We start from the raw sequence: 19720 nt of genomic DNA, 5'->3' as shown, positions 1-19720 counted from the left end.
CAGCATCCTAACAGGCCCCTGGGACAGCTTTCCGGAAGGCACCTGGTCCACAGCTCGGACTGCCCTTCCCACAGCTCCCCCTGGGGGCGTTCGTTTCTCCCGCACCTGCTCCTTCCCTGCAGTGACGCTCTCTCTTCTGCACGGAAACCAGCCAGAGGGAGGGCCCATTCCAAAACACCACTGGCTTCCCTCAAGGCTCTGTGGGGCTCAAAATGAGGTGGGGGAAGACCCACAGGCTTGTTTGTGCGGAACTGCAACAAACACGAAGGTGGGAAGCCACACTTCCTGGGTGACTGTGCCTTGCCCTTGTATTTGCGAATGTGGGTTCGTGAGAAGCATGGGCAGATGGGACGGCAGGTCCGCACACTCCCCGGCCGGGGCCGTGGCTCTGGCTCCTCTAAAAGGTGCTGCTGGAGTGAGGCCCAGTCCCAGCCTAAGGGAGCAAGCAGCCCGACAGGGGGGAGCTGGCAGGAGGGAAAGACAGGAAGGGGCCTCCCCTGCTGCCCTGCCCCGTGGGTGCTTCTCGTCCCCACCGAGTCCGCAGTCCGTGGGGTGAACATCCACGGTCTCCTCTTTTGTCTCCGGATTCCAGCACCTTTAAGTTTGGCCGAGCCACTTAAAACCTGGTGTTTCTTTTTAAGATTATTTATTTGGAGAGAGACAGAGAGTGCCTGTGTGTAAGCGGGGGAGGGGCAGAGAGAGGGAGAGAGAGAGAGAGAATCCACAGGCGGAGACAGCAGGTTCCACGCTGTCAGCGCAGAGCCTAACTCGGGGCACAATCTCACGAACCGTGAGATCATGACCTGAGCCGAAACCAAGAGACGGACGCTGAACGGACTGAACCAGCCCAGCGTCCCAAAGCCTGGTGCTTCGAGGGAAGATGTAAAGCATTTTCAGGCCCAGGGGTACCTCCCAATCTCTCCCCCACCTTCCTGTAGTCCAGTGACTGAGTGTCTCCAAAACTCCGAATCAATAGAACTGGTTCACTCTCATCCTCCAAGGTAAGCAAGAAAAGCCAGTCGTGAAATCTGCACCATGGGAATTCTGTCTAGACGACGTTCCGATGCGAGCAAAGCTAAAGATACTGCTTAGACACAGACGCACGCGGCCACGGAGGCCAGGGGCTACCTCTGGGGTGGGGCGAGGTGGCAGGCGTGCTCAGGAGGGACCCACAGCAGTCCGTGGGGACCGGTGATGGTGACGCCGAGGAACCGTTCTCGGCGCTGAACACGCTTCTGCACACTCACGTGTGAGGGGATCTCACGAGCATGTGTGTTTCAAGTTAACACATAAAAACCGCCAATTCTTCTCTCCCCACCAGACCCCAGGGAGTAGCAACAAAACCACCCCAAACCGTGGGGCAAATAAAACACGAACGTCACTAAACGTCAGGGGGCTGGACACCGGCCACCGCGATGCAGTGACGCCGGCACAATGTCGGCCGTGCGCCGAGGGAAAGGTCCCCGGGGCCGCGAGGCGGCCTTGCCCGGCCCAGGGAGGGCGGCCCCTGCTCGGTGCGGGGTTACTCGGAGTGGCCAGGGCGCGGCGCCAGGAGGGGACCGGCCTGTGGGATGCGGGGCCTCGACACCCGCCCCCCGCCTCCCCCCCGCCCCCACCCCTGCTTCTCTGGGGCCGGGAAAGGCCGGCACGTGTAGGCAGACTCCTCTTCCTCTTCCGCTCCTGCGGCTTCCAGACACAGGTTCAGAGCCACGCAGAGGCCCCGCTGGCACAGCTATTGGTGACGCCGATCACCCCGGCTCCGCACCCCCCCCACCGCCCCCGCGGAAGCACAGACAACAGCGTGGGCTGTGGGGGACGCATACGTATTTATTATGACATTCTGGACACAAACGAGGCCGCGCAGACCTGGGGCGAGCTCACAACCTGGCGCGGAATCTGTGCGTCCCGGCCAGGGTGACGTGCGGCCGCCCGGCTCTGAGGCGTGGTGGCCGCTGCGGCTCTCTGAAGACTGTGACAAAAGTCAAGGGATTCCACAGCGGCTGGTTCTTTGATCACATGCTGCCTCGGTGGGGAAGGGAAGGAGCCAGGCAGAGACGGCAGGAGCGAGCTGCGAGCTTCAGCTTCGAGAGCCTCGGGGCTCTGCCTGAACGGCCTGGCAGTTCACCGACATCTGCTTCTACGGAGACTGAAGGCCACGGCGTGTGGGGGCTTCGGTTCCAGGACCCCTTCCTCATCCCCCACTCCCTCTGGCCCCGGGGCAGCCGCCCCAGCTGCTTCGTCCAGGGGCTTCAGTGCCGCGGGAAGCAAGACCCAGGCCCCCCCGTGCTCACCCCGACCGCCCCAGCCGTGGCCTCGCTCGGCATCCAGAACATACTTCCACGACGGGCGCGCAACAGCGCGGGGAGAAAGGGGTAGCTTGTGTTTTCTAGCGCCAGCCCCCAGGGAAGCCGCGTGAGCAGCAAGAGACAGTGACAGCGGGGGACCTCTGTCTCATCATCCGGTTCCCCGGTGGGGGCAAGCTCCAGCCAATCCATGGGGCAGCACAGGGACGGAGCCGCCTCCAGAAACCATCTCTGCTGACAAATCCTACCCCCACCCCGGATCCCGATCGCGCGTGAGTCCAGAGTCGTTAGTGTGCAGGAGAAACGCTGACAGCAGTGTGGGACTCCGGAGCCTGTCTGTGACCACGGAGTCGGGCGAAGCGGGGCCCAGGGAGGAGCTGGCCCTCGCACCCCGACCTCGCGTGCTCGGCACCCTGCTCCCCAGCTCTGGGCTGTGAGTCCGGGTGCTGGACGGCCACGGTCCCTGACTGCGAGCCCCAGGGACAAAAGCTGGGCCCGAGTTAGCGGAGGGCGGGTTGGGGACACAACGCTTGTGGCACACGGGGACGGACACCCAAGTTAACGAACGTCACGGAGCCTCGGCCGTTTGAACAGCCTGCGGTGGATGCGTTTCCCGGTTGTGGCATGACTCGCTTGAACCGAAACAACTTTTCTGCCTCTTTACACATCTGGGTTTCCAAAGTGGCCGGCCCGTCTTCGGGGTACAAACGCGCCCTCTGCCGGGAGGAGGGCAAAGGCAGGGGCCTGTGGGGACACTTGGGGCACTCAGCCCGGCAGGGCCCACGGGAGGGTTTCTCCCAACAGCCTCCCGGAAGGTGTGTTCGGGGACGCACTCTTCCAACACGCCAGGGACACGAGAGGGTCTCTGGAAAGGGAGGGGACTTACAGACTGGCCCACCAAGTCACACGGCCCGGGTCTCGGCTTCGATCTTCTGCTCCCCGTGTAAGCTCTCTGGGTCCTGGAGCTGGGCCACACTCTGTCGGATGGCGATCTCGGGGCCACCGCCATACAGGTTGTTCAGGTAGACCCAGGTCTCCTCCGAAATCTGCCCATAGTCAGCTCCTGCAGGGCCCAAGAGGGCACCGGGTCGGGGCCGGGCTCACGTCTGCCCCCTTGCTCCCTTGGTGACTCCATGGTCTCCGGCAGTGGGGGCTCCGGGAGGTGCAGGCCCCGAAAGGGAGGGAGCGCAACTATGCGTTTCCGTGCAAAGCGGTGAAATGCAAATCCAGGATGCCCCAGCAGGACGTCTGTGCTCTCAGGACCCCAGAGGGTGCATCTCTGCGCCCCATTTCTGGGGGTATGGGGTTCACACAAAGGGCAGGTGGAGGCCGACACAGGGCATGGGTGTGAGCGGCGGGGGCTCCTGGGAAGACTGTGACTGGCAGCTGGGGGGCGGGGATGGGGGGGACCCCGGCTGGCCCAGAAGGCCAGGGCTGGAGCCGGCGAAACTCACCCTGCTTCAGTTGAATGTGGCCGCTTCCCCTGGCCTGTGCGATCCTGCTGTTGTCAATGGGCCCGGGGGGCTCTGGAACAGAAACAGCTCAGGCTCAGCACCTCCGGGCCTCTGCAGCGGTGGGAAGAAACCCCAGCCCCCGCCTCTCAACAGGTAAGAGCCATTCTCAAGGTGTCACTCTAACACCCGTGGCCCCCGAGAGGCTGTCCGGGCCGCAGGGGGTCAGTGTGACGTCCTTCCAGGGGCAGGTGCGTGCTCGTGCGTGGAAGTCTGAGAGCCAGAAGGGACTCGTAGCATCCCTGGAGCCCGCACGGGGGACTTCAGGGACCCACGAGCTAGTTTCAGACCCCTTACTGTGGACGGCAGCTGCCACGCGCCGAGCACCCTTCCCGAAACCTCACGGAAGCCTCGACCACCTGATCTGAGAGCCGTCGCAGAAGCAGGGGAAGTAACAGCCCAGGTAAGAGCTGGCAGGAATAAGGCTGGGGCCGGAGGTAAGGCTGTAGCTCCAGAGCCCGTTTCTCCATCAGAGCCAAGCCCGACTGCCTCCACCAACACTAGGGAGGCCTCGGGGTGTCCCTGGGACCTTGCCGCCTGGCACGGGCTGGACAGCGGTGAGGTCCCTCCCGCCCTCCCCTTTCCCGGAGTCCTGGCTGGAGCTCATGCCCTGAAAGGCAAATGTTCCGTTCACAGAACCCACTGGCTCTGCCGACCCTGCCAGGTCCCCAAGCCCCGGTCTGGGAGCCCAAGTGTGGGGCTTGAGGGTGGTGAGGGTGGCCGCAGGCAGGCCAGGGCTCAGGGTCGGCTGTTTCTGACTGCAGGGGACTGCAGAGGGCTCTGGGAGCTGCCTTGTGATGGGGCCTGTCTCTGCCTCTGTAAGTCATGGGGTCAGAGGACACTGTGTCCACTGTCTTTCCTAAGAGCTTGAAGCCATCTATCCACTAAAAGCTAGTATTTAGGGCAAGAGAACCCTCAAAGGAAAGGGCCTGGCAGGAGGAAAGAACAGCCTCCTCTGGGCACCAGCAGGGATGGGAGAACAGGAGAGAAGGGGAGGGAAGGGGCGGAGCCAGACGGCTTCTCTCCCACTACAGCAAGAAGGCTTGGCTCCAGGACACTGGGTGGTCTGGCCCCCGCTAGCTAGCCCGGTGGGGACAGCGACCCCAGCGTGCTGGGCTGGAATAACACCCGTGCTCTCTGCTCCTCCAGGAGGCAGGCACTGGCCTAAACCTGCTGGGCAGCCACCGACCACCCCAGGCACTCCCTCTCCCGCCTCCTGGGGCCCTCCCCGCAGATCTGAAGCCCCAGGGCCCTCCCGGGGGGGGGGGGGGGGGGGGTGGGTGGGTGGGCGGAGTGCCAGGCCAGTGCTCCACTCACCATTGTCCTTGCCCTTGACAAAGGCTTCCCACTCGCGGAACCACTGCATGCTGATGCAGTAGATGACGCTGGGGGACTCCTCGGCCTGGAAGGCTTTGTTGAGCTGGGCCGGCCGGGGGAGCAGAGGGGAGGGTCAGCGGGATGGTCCTAGCACCCCGCCAACCCGCACCCTCGACTCTCAGAAAACACCAGATCCTCCAGGTAGAAACCGCGGGGCCCCCAGAGAAGCTCAGAGGAACATCCCCCCGCGGCCCCGCCACCCCGATCTCTTTTCAAGGACTTTGATCCAAGGGAGAAGGCACGCAGATGCGGTTCTCCCGCACTTCACGGACTGCGGCCGTTCGCTCCCTCGTTAACCATTCTGACGCGTTTTCTCGTGGGCACAGAGTGCAGTGTCCTTTGTCTTTCACCTACGCGTCTGCTACTGGATGATGGATGGCCCCCGGTCGCCTGTTCTGAACAGCCCCGGGGCCGGGGTGTGCCCGGGGCCCCAGCACCACACTGCACAAGCCCCTTTCCTATACGGCATCGTCCTGGGTCCTGTTTTGCCATCTGATTTTTTTCACTTAACACCCCTTTCGGGGTCAGTTGGTAGAACCCATGGTTCTCAGTGGGAGGGGGAAGGGACACTGCCAGTGTCTGGAGGTCATTTTTGTGCGGCTGGCATGGAGGCGGCCAGGGATGCTAACTGTCCTATCACCCGCAGTCCAGTCCCCACGACAAAGAACCATCCAGCCCCAAGCCACAGTGCCCGTGGCTTACCAGCACACCCGGCAGATGGACCTGAGCCTCCTGAGCCCCGCCCTCCTGCTGGTAAAATCTTAAATGTCTGGCCAGGCCTCTGGCCACTCTGTTCTCCCCACAGAACGTGTCTTCCAGATAGAGCCTGGCTGCACGCGGCTCTTCAGTCCCCAAATCCCCGCGTGGCCCCAGCGGAGGCTAGAGGCGCCCCACCCCCACCCGCACGCACCTTAATGAAGGTGTCGATCTCAATCCGCCTGCGCTTGGCCAGGGCCTCTATCTCCACCTGGCAGATGGAGCACACGTACAGGTGGTTCACGGCAGGGCCGCCCCCAAACCTGCACCGGGAGGGAGGGCCAGGAGGGGGGAGCGGAGAGGGAGAGAGAGAGAACGCGAGCCCTGAGGGGTGGGTTCCAGTAGGGGAGGCAGCAGAACTTGCCAGAGAGCCATGGCCGCCCTCCACGTGGTGGGTTTCTCCTCCTCTGGGGAGGCTCCCCAACGCTGCAACCCTGGGTGCCCTGTGCACAGCCCGTTCGCTTTTCTGTCTTCCTTGCCAGTCTGGCAAGGGCACCCGTGTGCCAGCACGACCACGGCACCCGGCACGGGGCCTGCGCCGGCACAGGTGTGTCACAAACAGATGTTGAATGGCTGAAGGAGGGATTAACGTTCTCGCTTCCTCTCTTGGCTGCTGGGCGGGAGCCCTTGTGGCCACAAGCCCACCCGGCCAGACCCCGGGGACGATGCCAAAGGGACGCAGAAGGTTGTCCCTCTGCGGGCAGGAGGGTGGAGCTCCACGGGATACGGGGACACATTTCCCCGTGGGGCTTGGCCCACCCTCCTGCAACCGGACAGAGTCCACGCCTGACCCGCCAGCGGCCGGGGCAGAGCCTGTCCCGACCCGTCTGAGCACGTGCTGGGCACGGCATGTCCTGCCCACCTGTCCGCAGAGCCACCTGGGCCTGGAGGCCCCCCGAGCCGGGCCTGCCCCAAGCCGGCGCTCCCAGGACTATCTGTGACAGGGTCCAACACGCTTGCTTTTGCTTGAGCCCGTTTTGTCCCTCCTGACCGGAAGGATCCAGCTGGATGCCCACCAGTGTCTTTTTCCCTGCAGCTCGCGTGCCAGGGAAGCCCCTGCAGCCGCTCCTGTGCGGCTCTGCCCGGAGTGGAGGGCGGCGTGGGGCCCACGGTGGCATCCGTTCCCCGAGCTCCTGCCCTGCCCCGCCGAGTGCCGGGCCCGGACGGGGGCAGGCTGCCCTCCCAGTAGAGGCAGGCACGGCACCTACCTGTTGTAGAGGTGCTCCCAGACGTTCTGGGGCAGGATCACTACCAGGTCGTCGATGTAGTGGTATTTGTTGGGCGGGATGCCTGGGGAGGAAGGCAGAGGGACGGGGAGCTGGGGGCTCGGCCGCCCGCCCCGCGCCCCCACCGCAGAGAAGGCGCCCTCACCTCCGTGGGAGCAGAGGAAGGTGTGGTTGGTGATGGGCCCCGGCTCCGCGAAGGTGTTGAACTTGTTAAGCCATTCCCGGGACACGTAGAACCGCAGCAGGCTGGGCTCCCGCATGGCGGCCAGGGACACCACCTGCTGCCGCTCCCGCACAGCCTCCTCGCTGCTCTTCCTGGGGCAGGGGTGAGGCGAGGGGCGAGGGTGGGTGGGGTGGGGTAGGGCAGAGGTGGGAGGGGGTTGGGGCAGGAGAATTGCACGCAGCCGCGCCTGGGCTCACTCCACGCAGGGGCACCAGCCACAGCCGGCAGGGGCGTGCCCGGGGCCACCTACCGCCACTCCCCCTGCCTGAGCCCCACCCCTGCCAGAGTTCCGGCCACCGCCCCCTCCCACGGGACCACCGCGGAAGACCCAAACTCAACTTCTTGGGCTTCCCACTTTCTCGCGGTGGCCACGGGGCTCTTTCTTCCAAACTGAAACCCTTGCTGCCCGAGTCTAGAGCCCTTCCAGGCCCCACCCACCCTGACGGAAGCCCCAGGGGCCGGGGGCGGGACGCCCAGGCCCGCAGGTCACCAGCTCTACCCCGGCGGCCCGCCCAGGGCCCCCACCTGTAGAAGAGGACGTAGGCCTCGGCGTTCTGCACCACCGTCTCGTGGACCTCGGTGACATACTGGTCATCGAACTCGTACCATTGCCCGTTGATGACGTTCTGGCAGTAGGCGATGTAGTGGCCACCTGCGGCGGGAGGGGCGGGCGGGTCACGGGTGGCCTAGGGGACGGGGACAGGGAGGCGCAGGGGTGGCCGGACTCACTGCCTGCTGTGCCGTGGTGGCAGATGACAGAGAGGAGGTCGTAAGTGGTGATCTGCGACGTGCACTCCTTGGCAAGGAATGGACGCAAGTCAAGTCCCTCGAGGGGGAAGGAGACGTGGCTGCTGATTTTGAACGAATACATGACCTCGTGCCGAAAGCGCTTCAGGTGGATGCACAGGATCTGCGGGGACCGGGGGCAGGTGTCGGTCCCTCCAGACGGGGCTGGCTGGGGCCCTGCGAGCCCTGGTAACCAGGCAGGGTCTCGAGGCTAGGCTCTGGGACACCCGCCAGCCCGCTGTTCGGTCCACTCCGGTCTTGCCATTCAGGTGAAAACAAGGAACCTAGCGGCTAGAGCCTTCCAGAGGCCCAGGCGGGTGGATGGGTCACACCCACCGAGCCGCCTGAACAAGGGAAGAGCCCCGCGTGGGAGCCGAGCTGGCTCGCCGCAAGGCACGGGCAGAGGCACGGGTGACGGCAGGGCCACGCCGACGGCACCGGCTGCCGAGACGGGCGTCCCAAACCTGCTCGGCACGGCCCCGAGCTCCCGCCTCTCGGGCACCGCTCCTCTCTGCTCCGGGTTTCACTGAGCCCGTTCCTGCCTCGGAGCTTTGCCCACCCCCTCACCCCCACGAGGCCCACACAGCCCCCGCGCTCAGGGCCCACTCAGACCGACTCCCCCAGAGAGGCCTCCCCGCACACCCACCTTCCCCGGGGTGGCACCCTCCGCCCCACGCCGGCCCCAGTCCCGCTGGGACTGGCACAGTGCGGGAGGAGCTGAGGGAGGGCCCACGTCGCTGTCCTGACCCCTCCCAGCAGGCCTCTCAGCCAAAGCAGTGGACTCCCCCCTGAAGTGGTCAACTCTCCCCAGCCCCGGGCTTCTTGGGGGAGGAAGGATGCTCAGTGACAGGCAGTGGCGGGGGCGGGGGGGGGCCGCTCCACTCACCTCGGGCAGCCGCAGGACCTTACAGTATTTCACCCCGTTCCGCAGCCTGGCAGGGACAACGGGCGAGCAGCGGTGAGTGTCCGGGTGTGGGGGTAGAGCGGCACCCTCCCAACAGGGGCACGTCCGTGAGGTCAGGGTCAAACTCCCCGGGCGAGCAGGGGAAGTGCGCGGGACACAGACGGACGGAGGGGTCGGAATGGGAAGCTGGGGAGAGGCCCCGGGACACACACACACTTACTTTTTACACCGTTCACAGCTGTACATGTTGTCGCCTAGAGCAGTAAATGCAGACAACGGTTAGCGGGGACAGGAAATGGCAGAAGCGGACATGATCATTTATGCTGACGACACACAACCCGATAGGCTGCCTGCAAGAGACTCACTTCAGTGTTAAGGGCACACAGGCTGGGAGAGAGGGATGGAAGGAGACATTCCCTGCAAATGGAAACCAAGAGAGCAGAGGTGGCCATATTGGTATCAGATAACACGGACTTTCGGTCCAAATCTGTCAGGAGAGACGAAGAGGGTCACCATGTGGTGATAAAGGGGTAATTCAACAAGAAGAGGTAACTATTGTAAACGTACGCATCCAACCCCACAGGACCTAAATACGGGAAGCGAATATTAACACAACTAAAGGCAGAAAGAGTCAGCAATACGGTAACAGTTGGGACTTTAACACCCCACTTTCAACGCTGGGCAGATCGTCCAGGCAGAAAATTAATAAGGGAACCAGAGACCTGAAGGACTACAGACCAAGTGGACCTCACAGACACAGACAGAACGTTCTACCCAACGGCACCAGAATACACGTTCTCAAGTGTGCACGGCACATTCTCCAGGACCGATCCTTTGTTGGGCCACAGAGCAAACTTGGAACAAATCTGGGAAGACGGATACGGTATCCAGATCTTTTCCAAACACAGATCTCAAACAACCTTTTTCGATGAGAGAGAAAATGAAAAATAAACTAAGGCCAAACTTGGCAGAAGGGAGGAAACAGCACAGATGAGAGCGTAAATAAACAGAGACGAGAAAAAAAGCAATAGAAAAAAAAAAAAGATCAGGGAAACTAAGAGTCGGTTTTCAGAAAAGAGAAAATTGAAAACGCTTTTAGCTAGATTAGCAAAAGCAGAGAGAGAGAGGATGCAAGCAAATTACAAATGGAGGGGGGCTCTTACAAGAGACACCACAGAAACACAAAGGATCATGTGAGGCACTGTGTCCAATTCGCTGTACCCCAAATTGGATAACCCCGAAGAAATGGACACATTTCTAGAGATATACAACCAAGACTGAATCACGAAGAAAGAGAAAATCTGACCAGACCAGTAATAAGGAGATCAGAGCAGTGTTCTTTCCACCTTGCAATAGTAGTAAAAAGTAAAAACTTCCCAACCAACAAAAGTCCAGGACCACATGGTTTGCCGGTGAATTCTACCAAACATTCAAAAAAAAGAATTAACACCAATCCTTTTCAAACACTTCCAAAAAGCTGAGGAGGGAGCACTCTCAGACTCATTTTATGAGGCCAGCAGCACCCTGGTACCAAAGTTAGATAAGGACACTAAAGGAAAAGAAAACGATGGGCCGATATCCCTGATGAATGTTGACGGGGAAATCGTCAAAAGAGATTCTAGCAAACCAAATTCAGCATCATATTGAAAGGCTCACACACCATGATCAAAGGGAATTTAACCCTGGGAGGCAAGTATGGTTTATCACACACACAAATCAATACACGGGATACTCTACGTTCATAGGATAAAGGGTAAAATCGTATGATCCTCTCAACCCGGACAGGAAAAGCATTTGATGAATTTCAACACCCTCTCACGATAAAAGGTCTCAGTAGGTTAGGTGTAGAGGGAACACGCCTCAACATACCGGAGGCCACCTAAGACAGGCCCATGGCCAAGGTCATCCTCAATGGTGAAAAGCTAGCAGCTTTTCCTTCAAAATCAGGACCAAAACAAAGGCGCTCACTCTCACCAGGCCTATTCTAGCCAGAGCAATTAGGCAAGAAAAAGAAATAAAAGACGCCCAAAAAGGAGAAGAGGAGGTAAGGAGCTCAGGCTGTCTGTATGCGGATGACGCGATCCTACACGTGGGAACCCTAAAGACTCCCCCCAAAAAGCTGTTAGCACTGACAGACGAATTCAGTAAAGACGCAGAGCACAAACTCAACATGTAAAAACCAGCGGCATTCCTGTGCACTGGCAGTGAAATATCTGAATGAGAAACCAAGAAAACAAACCCATTTACAATCGGGTCGAGGATGATAAGACACACAACACAGGAATACGTTTAACCAGGATGGTGAAAGATCTGTACGCAGAAACCACATGTCATCGATGAGAGACACGGACAAAGATGGCCGTGAGACCGTGGAAAATACAGCTGTTGGTCTCTGCCCCAGGTTCCCGGCTCACACTCCCTAAGGTCCTTCTAGTTTCCTAAGTGGTAAGAGCACTAGAAGCATCATCTGATATTTGGCCTTTGACCTTTAACCCCACTTCCTGGCAGGCTCCTAAAGGTCCCTTGGAATTTCCTAGGTGATGGCGGTGACTTTTGTCCTCACAAGGTGACTCTGGATGGCTCTGGGATTGGGGCTGGTCGCCAGAAAGACGGAGCCGTGATTAGAAGTTTGGAATTTTCAGGGGCGCCTGGGCGGCTCAGTCGGTTGAGCGTCCAACTTCGGCTCGGGTCACGATCTCACAGTCTATGGGTTCGAGCCCTGCGCTGGGCTCTGTGCTGACAGCTCGGAGCCTGGAGCCTGCTTCGGATTCTGTGTCTCCCTCTCTCTTTGCCCCTCCCCTTTTTGCTCCTCCCCTCTCTTTGCCCCTCCCCTCCAGATGCTCTGTCTCTGTCTCTCAAAAATAAATAAACGTTAAAAAGTTAAAAAAAAAAAAAAAGTTTGGAATTTTCAGCCCCACCTGTGTCCTACAGAGAGAGGGGCTGGAAATGGAGTTTATGACCGATCATGCCTACGTGAGGAAGCCTCCATAAAAATCCCAATGGCATGGCGTTTGGCCACGTTCCAAGTTGGTGGACGTGTGGAGACGAGGGAAAGTAGCGAGCTCAGAGGTCAAGGAAGTTCTGCCCCTTCCCACATACCCTGCCCTGTGCGGCTCTGCCGTCTGGCTGTTCCTGAGTTAAATATGTTTTTTGTTTTTTGTTTTTTCAACGTTTATTTGTTTTTGGGACAGAGAGAGACAGAGCATGAACGGGGGAGGGGCAGAGAGAGAGGGAGACACAGAATCGGAAACAGGCTCCAGGCTCCGAGCCATCAGCCCAGAGCCCGACGCGGGGCTTGAACTCCCGGACCGCGAGATCGTGACCTGGCTGAAGTCGGACGCTCAACCGACTGCGCCACCCAGGCGCCCCTAAATATGTTTTTTTAACATTTATTTATTTTTGAGAGAGAGAGAGAGAGAGAGACAGAGTGCGAGTGGGGGAGGGGCAGAGAGAGAGAGGGAGACACAGAATCCCAAGCAGGCTCCAGGCTCCGAGCTGTCAGCACAGAGCGCGACGCGGGGCTCGAACTCTGAACTGTGAGATCATGACCTGAGCCGAAGTCGGACGCTCAGCCGACTGAGCCACCAGGGTGCCCCTGAGCTACGTCCTTTCACGATAAACCAGTAATCCAGCAAGTAATGGCTCTAGCAAATTAATCAAGCCCAAGGAGAAAGGGTTGGAACCTTCGAGCTACAGCCAGTCAGAAACACAAGTGACAACCAGGACCCGTGACTGGCTTCTGAAGTTGGGGAGGGGAGGTCTCGTAGGACTGAACCCTTAACCTGTGGGGGGTGATGCCGTCTCCAGTGTCAGAACCAAGGCGAATTCTCAATACCCAGCTGGTGTCACACAACTGCTTGGTAGGGGAGCAGCACCACGCATCTGGCGTCGGGAAGGCAGTAAGAGTGACAGGAGACTGAGTTGTTCCCACATGGTGACCCAATACATGAGAATAAATGAACAAATCCACGGATCAGAATACTAGATATTGTCAAAATGTCCACCCTACCCAAAGCCATCTATAGATTCGATGCAATCCCTGTCACAATCCCAGTGACCTTTTTCACAGAAATAGAAACAAAACACCCTAAAATTCACATAGAATTATAAAAAAAATCCCAAACGGCCAAAACAGTCTTGAGCAAGAACAGCGGTGGAGGCGTCCCGAGTCCCGATTTCAAACTACACTGCGAAGCTACGGTGGTCAGAACAGTATGGCACAGGCCCATGAACAGAATTGAGGACCCAGAAATAAACCCATGCATATACGGGCAACTGCTGTCTGAGAAGGGAGCCAAGAATACTTGACGGGGGAAAGACAGTCATTTCAGTAAATGGTGCTGGGGAAACTGGATATTCACCCCTGTGACAGAAGAATGAAACTGGACCCGTATCTCATACGCTCACAGAAATTATCCTAAAATGGATTAAAGACGGAAATACAAGATCTGAAGGGACGCCTGGGGGGCTCAGTCGGTTGAGCGTCCGACTTCGGCTCGGGTCACGATCTCGTGGTCCGGGAGTTCGAGCCCCGCGTCGGGCTCTGGGCTGATGGCTCAGAGCCTGGAGCCTGTTTCCGATTCTGTGTCTCCCTCTCTCTCTGCCCCTCCCCCACTCATGCTCTGTCTCTCTGTCTCAAAAATAAATAAGCATTAAAAAAAAAAAAAAAAAAAAAAAAAAGACCCGAAACCACAAAACTCCTAGAAGAAAACATAGGGGAAACACTCCCGGACGCTGCCCTTGGCAATGACTTTTTGGATAGGACACCAAAAGCACAAGCCACAAAAGCAAAAATAAACAAGCGGGCCGATATCAAACTCAAAAGCTCTGGCAACACAAGAAACAATTTGCAGAGTAAAGAAGCAACCTACAGAACGGGAGAAAACATGTATCGGATAAGGGGTTAATATCCAAAGTACGTAAGGAATTCATACAAATAGGAGACAACAAAACAACACAAAATCAAAACCCAGATAATCTGTTTAAAAGCTGGCAGAGGACCTGAACAGACATTTCTCCAAAGACGACAAACAGCTGGCCGGCAGGGACACGAAAAGCTGCTCAACATCACTCACCCCCAGGGAAACGCGAATCGACCCCGCGATGAGGTGTCACCTCACACCTGTCAGAAGGGCTCTCCTCAAGAGGAGATTTTGCAAAATGAGATACAAAGTGTCGGCAAGGACGTGGGGACCGCCAGTGGGAACAGAAATTGGCGCAGCCGTCGCGGAAAACAGTGTGGAGGTTCCTCAAAAAGTTAAATAGGACTACCCTATGATCCAGCAATCCCACGTCTGGGTATTTATCCAAAGGAAATGAAATCGGTCTAGAAGGGACAGGTACGCATCCCGGTTCACTGCAGCATTGTTCACGACAGCCAAGCGGCAGAAGTGAAGCCCACGTGTCCACGGCGAGAGGAACAGGGAAGTAAGACGTCGTCTGTCAAGAGTACTATTCCGCTCCAGAAAGGGGGGGGGGGGGTCCTGCCACCTGCCACGACACGGATGAGGAGCCCGTCACAGGAAGACAAATACCATATGATCTGACTTAGATGATGGAGACAGAAGGTAGAATGATCAGTGCCAGGGCTGTGGGACCGGAGAAGAGAGGGTTGCCGTTTAAGGGGTGGAGTTTCCGCCTTGCAGGATGAGAAGGTTCTAGAGATTGACTGCGTGATAATATGAATACAGGGAACGCTACTGAACAGTACACTTAAAAATGGTTAAGATGGGCAGGGGGCGCCTGGATCGGTGAAGCGACTGACTTGGGCTCATGTCATGGTCTCGCGGCTTGTGGGTTCGAGCCCCGTGGCGGGCTCTGTGCCGACAGCTCAGAGCCTGCAGCCTGCTTCGGATTCTGTGTCTCTGTCCCTCTTTGTCCCTCCCCAGCTCATGCTCTCTCTCTCTCTCTGTCTCTCTCTCAAAAATAAATAAATGAACTCAAAAAATTTTAATACAATTAAAAAAAATGGTTAAGATGGTAAATTTTATGTTATGTGTATTTTACCACAACTAAGTCTTGTGGGGGGGGGGTGTGTTTGTTTGTTTGCTTGTTTGTTTGTTTTTAAGAAAAAGAGCTTTCCCAAAGGTAAGATGCCAAGCACTCAACAGAAAAATGGGAAAAGTCAGGAAGAGGACATTTTAAAACATGAAATACCAACAGTCAATACGCTTATAGAAACTGTCCAAGCTCATCGATAACCGAGGAAATGCAAGACTAAAAGCACAATATCATTTTTGTGCACCAAACTGTTAAACAAAAGAAAACCAGGTGAAGCCCTAAGGGCCACCAGGTGGTAGGGCTGGGAGAACACGCAGTCGCAGGCCCAGCCTGGCAGGTGGGGGGGGGGGGGGAGGGGGGCGATAACTGACAGTGAGTTCCAGAAACCAGCCGTATGCCGACCCAGCCAGCCCGGTCCACTCACCCTTCAGCTCATCAGCAGCGAAGAAGGCAGCAAGGCAGTCTTCCAGGGTGACGACCGGCCCCCAAAACCAGCTGGGGGTACAGGATACCACAAACCTACGGAGACAGAAAAGGGGTGGCGGGGGTGCAACCAGGGCCTGGGCAAGACTGAGACCTGGCGGCTTTGGGCCCCGGGAGGCACCTTGGCCCGGTGGGTAGAACGGGGTAGAGGTCCCAACGCTTGGGAGCGCCAGCCGGCAACCCAGGGTCCTTGGGAGAATGACATCACTTCTCCCTGAGCTTTGTCTTTTCACGTGTGAAGGGGCCCTGATCCCACTGGCCTGTCCTCTGGGCAGAGACGGGCTCCTGACATCAGGCGGGTATAAAGCGGGCTTTGCAGCACACAGCAGGGGCTCCGGAAAGCTGCCCACCGCTCTCCCTGCAGGGTCAGGCCCGCTCTCCAGCTGCAGCCCTCCTTTCTCGCTGTCACCTGGTGACTCCCCTGTCATTACCCGCCTTCAGATCCATGGGCCCACCCAACCCAGGCCATTCCCTCGTGGCTGAGGAAGCCCCCGCCCCACTCAGCCAACACCTGCACATCCTCCAGCTTCAAGGGCCCTTCGGGACTCTGCCCTTGGCCCTGTCGCTGCCTGAACTTTGCCGTGTACGGCCTGCCGCCTTCCAGAGCCAGGGCAGTGTCGTGTCTCCAGCAGGCGGGAAGGCTGGGGTACCTCCGGATATACTCCACGATGAAGGCGAGCCAGCCCTGGGCGGCGTAGCTGTCCCCGCAGGCGCCCGGCTTGGCTGGCACGTTCTGGTAGATGTGCAGCTTGGCCAGGTCCTCCTTGCCAGGAATGGGCAGCGACAGGTCCTGGAACGTCTCTACCGTGGTGGACACCTGTGGGGTCGAAGGTCAGCTTGGGTTTCCACCTTCTAGGGTCCCGTCCTGCCCAGAACAAGCCGAATCGGTACCCCGAACCCCAGTCACCAGCAGATGGCAGGTGTAGGGCGGAGGGTCTGCCCCCTAGTCTGGCGACCGGGGCCCTCCCCTACAGAAAGGCAGGGGGCACCAGGCGGAGCCCCCAACCTGGGGGAGGAGCGCCGGGGCACCGAAGGCCGGCGCGTCACTCGTCCCACCCCTGGGCACTCACACGGTCACAGGTGAGACACTGCACGAGGCTGAGGATGGAGCCGTCGAAGATGTCGGAGATCACGCTGCGGTAGTGCTGCTCCTTCCGCCTCCGGCTGCCGGCACTCAGGACCTGGGCTGGGGCACAGCACGGGACTAGGCCCAGCCCCCCCGGCCTGTCTGGGGCAAGGGGCGGTGCTGGGGCTGGCTTGGCCGGGACCTGGGGGGGGGGGGGTCCTACGTGCGTCACGTGCTGGGGCTCACGGTTCACCTCCCAGCGCCTCGGTCACGGTCAGTGAGACGGGGCGCCCCCGCTCGCACCCGGTGGCGTTAGGAGGGCTCGGAGACGCTGCTGCTCCCGGGGGCAGCCACGGCACGACCCGCGCGCCCGGCCGCCCTGCCGCCCCACCCCGCCCGACCCCGCCCACCTTTCTTGAGCACGTACGACGGCCCCATCCTCACGGGGCTCGCCCGAGGGGGGCTGCTGGCCAGCTTGGCGTGGCCCTCGTGGTGGCGCACGGGGCTGCAGGGGCGGGAGGCGCTGCGCATGTGGGCCTCGTTGTCCGGCTCTGGGGGCAGAGAGGGGGCCGTGCTGGGCCGAGGCAGCCACGCCGGCTGCGGGGCCGGCTCAGGAAGAGGACCCGCCAGCACCTCCTAGGGACCGAGGCGGGAGCCAGCCACGCCTCCTCTGGCCCGTGCCCACCCCGGCCGCCACCAAACCCACAGAATGCCCGTCCTCGCTCCGGTCTCCAGCCGGGGCGCGGGGCCGGCTGAGCGGGTCCGCACCTGCCACGTGGCCGACCCCTGACCCGAGGCTCTGGTGGCGGGACCCCAGGGGGTGGGAGGGGCCGGCGGGCCGGTGCGCGTCGGCGCCCGGCACACGGGAGGTGCCGGGCAGAGCGGGCCGGGGGCCCCGGGCGGCTGTCTGGCACCTGGGGTCCGGCAGGGGCTGGGGGACCGCGGCGACGGCGGCCGGGCCTCTGCGGGCTGGTCGTCGAGGGCGGCCATGGCCGTGTCCACGTCGGCGTCCTCGTCCACTTGCTCCGAGCCGGTGCGCTGCCGGCCCCAGGAGAACTTGCGGTCCTTCATGCGCTCCTTTTCGGAGATGGCGCGGCCCGCCTCGTCGGGGGTCAGCAGCTCCGCCTCGGCCTGCGAGCCGCCCCCGCCACGGCCCTGCCCATCGCCCTCACCCCGGTCGCTGCTCGAGTCACAGGACAGGAACTCGTCCTCGGACGGGCTCCGGTCGCCCTCGCGCTTCTCGTCCGTGTCGCTCGAGTCTGAGTCCCGGGCCTCGGCCAGTGCCGCCGCGGCCGCCACCACGGGCTCCTTGAGCTCCTCGTGCAGCTGGTCCATCAGGCAGCGCAGGAACTCCTGGGTGTCCTGGAAGCAGCGGCCGCGTCAACGGGGCCGCCCCTGCGGCCGAGGACACCAGCAGGCCCCTCTCGTGGGTCCCGGCGGTACCCCGTGCAGACGCGTCGAGCGGCCCTCACGGGGGCCTCCGTGGCGGTTCCGTCCCAACCCCCGCTCTACCAGGAGCGCCAGGGCCAGAGAGGCCGAGCCACCCCTCCCCAGTCACACAGCTGTCAAGTGGCAGAGCTGAGGTCCCCACTGGGGCCGTGGGACTCCCCAGCTCGTGCCCATAAGCACCTGCAGCCCGGCCTCTACCTCAGTGTGGGACGGTGAGGGAGCCACGTTTGGCCCCGAAGGTCACCTTGCTGCCTGCAGGCGGGGCCCCTGGGGCGGGCAGGGAGACTGAGGAAGGATGAAGGTGACACAGAAGATGCGTGTGCACGTGACGACCCAGCCGACTTGGGTGGGGGTGATGAAGGCCAGCAGGCCCGGCCGCCCGCATCCTCTACCCTTCCTCTGGTTTCCCCCTGCCCTCCCAGCCTTTCTGCCAGCTCCCATGCCCACGCCTCGCCTCGCCAGTGTGGCCGTGGCCCCGGAGGCAGGATCGCACCTTCCCAGAGACGATATACCTAAGCTGTCTCTCCGGGCCTCTTGGGCCTCAAATCACAGCAGTGGCACTTTTATTCTGCCCTCTGACTAGATCGCCAAACCGACCAGGAAGCCTGGGCAGCGAGGCTTCCAGCACCCGCCCACCGAGCCCCGCCGAGAGTGGCGCACGCACAGAAGGTGCCGGAACGTGGTGGCGGCGGCTGGGCTCCAAAAGCCGGGGGCACGTGGTGCCACGCTGCCCCTCACAGTGCCTGGCGTCAGAAGCAGTGCCCCCGGCCCAACTCCTGACCAACACGATGCTGGATCGCTCAGCGGCCAGAACCAGCCAAGCCTCCTCAGCCTCACGTCACAGATGCGGAGACAGGGCCTCATTCCAGGAGAGGGAAGGGAGGACTCTGGAAGGGTTTCCTGGGGCAAAGTGTCAAACTGGAAGACCAAAGAAAGTAACCACTAGCTTATCTCGCATTAGGGAGTGGAGAGGATTCATGGGTCCCGTTATCAGGGGCGCGGAAAGGTTCTTTTAAGAAACGGGCCTCTGACACGCCATCTCCTTTCCTTTCTGGCTTCTCCTTGTAACAAAAGTACTGTGCTTGGGTTGCTAAACTCTCAAGCCATGTGTGGAAGCAGGACAGCACCCTCTGGCTGTTAACAGAGGCCCACGCCTGCATCTATGTTTCGGACTCAGAAATGGTCCGTGTGCCGTGTCTAAGAAGCAGAGGAAGGGGTGTTTCTGGGGTGTGCTGGCAGCAGCCGGGCAGCCCTTCTCTTCACAGAGCGCCTGAGGAATGGCTCAGCTCGGCCTCAGTCCCACCCTGCCCCTAGGTGCTGTGTGACCTGAGCGAGCTGTAGAACCTGAGCCTCAGCTCCTCACCTAGAGCCTGGGGGTGATGACAGGGCTCACTCAGGAGAGCTCTGTCAGGAAAAACAGGGCTGTACTTGCGTGGCAGGGAGTGACAACTTAATAAATGGTAGATGGTGAGCTGTGATCGTGGAGGATGTTATCGCTTTCCAAAAAGGGTGGTGTTCAAGCAGCGCTGGGCTTCTCGGTCAGGAGCCTGGCGATCCTCCAACAGAGGGTGTGAGCAGAGGAAGCCCAGCAGCCCTCAGCCAGGGAAGGGATGGCAGGCAGGGTGGTGGGGGCCGA

At 60.2% G+C, this 19720-nt stretch overlaps 1 protein-coding gene across 7 annotated transcripts in view; it reads right to left on the bottom strand.

Moving 5' to 3' along the window:
- Nucleotides 1–1807: 1807 nt before the first annotated feature.
- USP20 (ubiquitin specific peptidase 20) overlaps nt 1808–19720 on the bottom strand; it is a 44166-nt gene continuing 26253 nt past the window's right edge. For 4 of the 7 annotated variants that reach the window (XM_047830669.1, XM_047830671.1, XM_047830670.1 and 1 more), the window contains 16 exons: nt 17550–17997; nt 17046–17186; nt 16640–16755; nt 16220–16386; nt 15511–15605; nt 9307–9340; nt 9069–9114; nt 8126–8306; nt 7922–8048; nt 7319–7488; nt 7156–7237; nt 6102–6210; nt 5132–5234; nt 3758–3829; nt 3190–3366; nt 1808–3047 (listed from right to left, as the gene is read on the bottom strand). In XM_047830669.1, the coding sequence (XP_047686625.1) occupies nt 3206–3366; nt 3758–3829; nt 5132–5234; nt 6102–6210; nt 7156–7237; nt 7319–7488; nt 7922–8048; nt 8126–8306; nt 9069–9114; nt 9307–9340; nt 15511–15605; nt 16220–16386; nt 16640–16755; nt 17046–17186; nt 17550–17997 (2052 nt within the window). In that variant the 3' untranslated portion in view covers nt 1808–3047; nt 3190–3205. The remainder of the gene's footprint in view (nt 3048–3189; nt 3367–3757; nt 3830–5131; nt 5235–6101; nt 6211–7155; nt 7238–7318; nt 7489–7921; nt 8049–8125; nt 8307–9068; nt 9115–9306; nt 9341–15510; nt 15606–16219; nt 16387–16639; nt 16756–17045; nt 17187–17549; nt 17998–19720) is intronic. The other 3 variants (XM_047830674.1, XM_047830675.1, XM_047830676.1) reach the window with 3 other exon arrangements.

This window comes from Prionailurus viverrinus, chromosome D4 (genome assembly GCF_022837055.1).
Source record: "Prionailurus viverrinus isolate Anna chromosome D4, UM_Priviv_1.0, whole genome shotgun sequence".
Classification (NCBI taxonomy): domain Eukaryota; kingdom Metazoa; phylum Chordata; class Mammalia; order Carnivora; family Felidae; genus Prionailurus; species Prionailurus viverrinus.
This window is presented reverse-complemented; position numbering and strand designations above follow the sequence as displayed.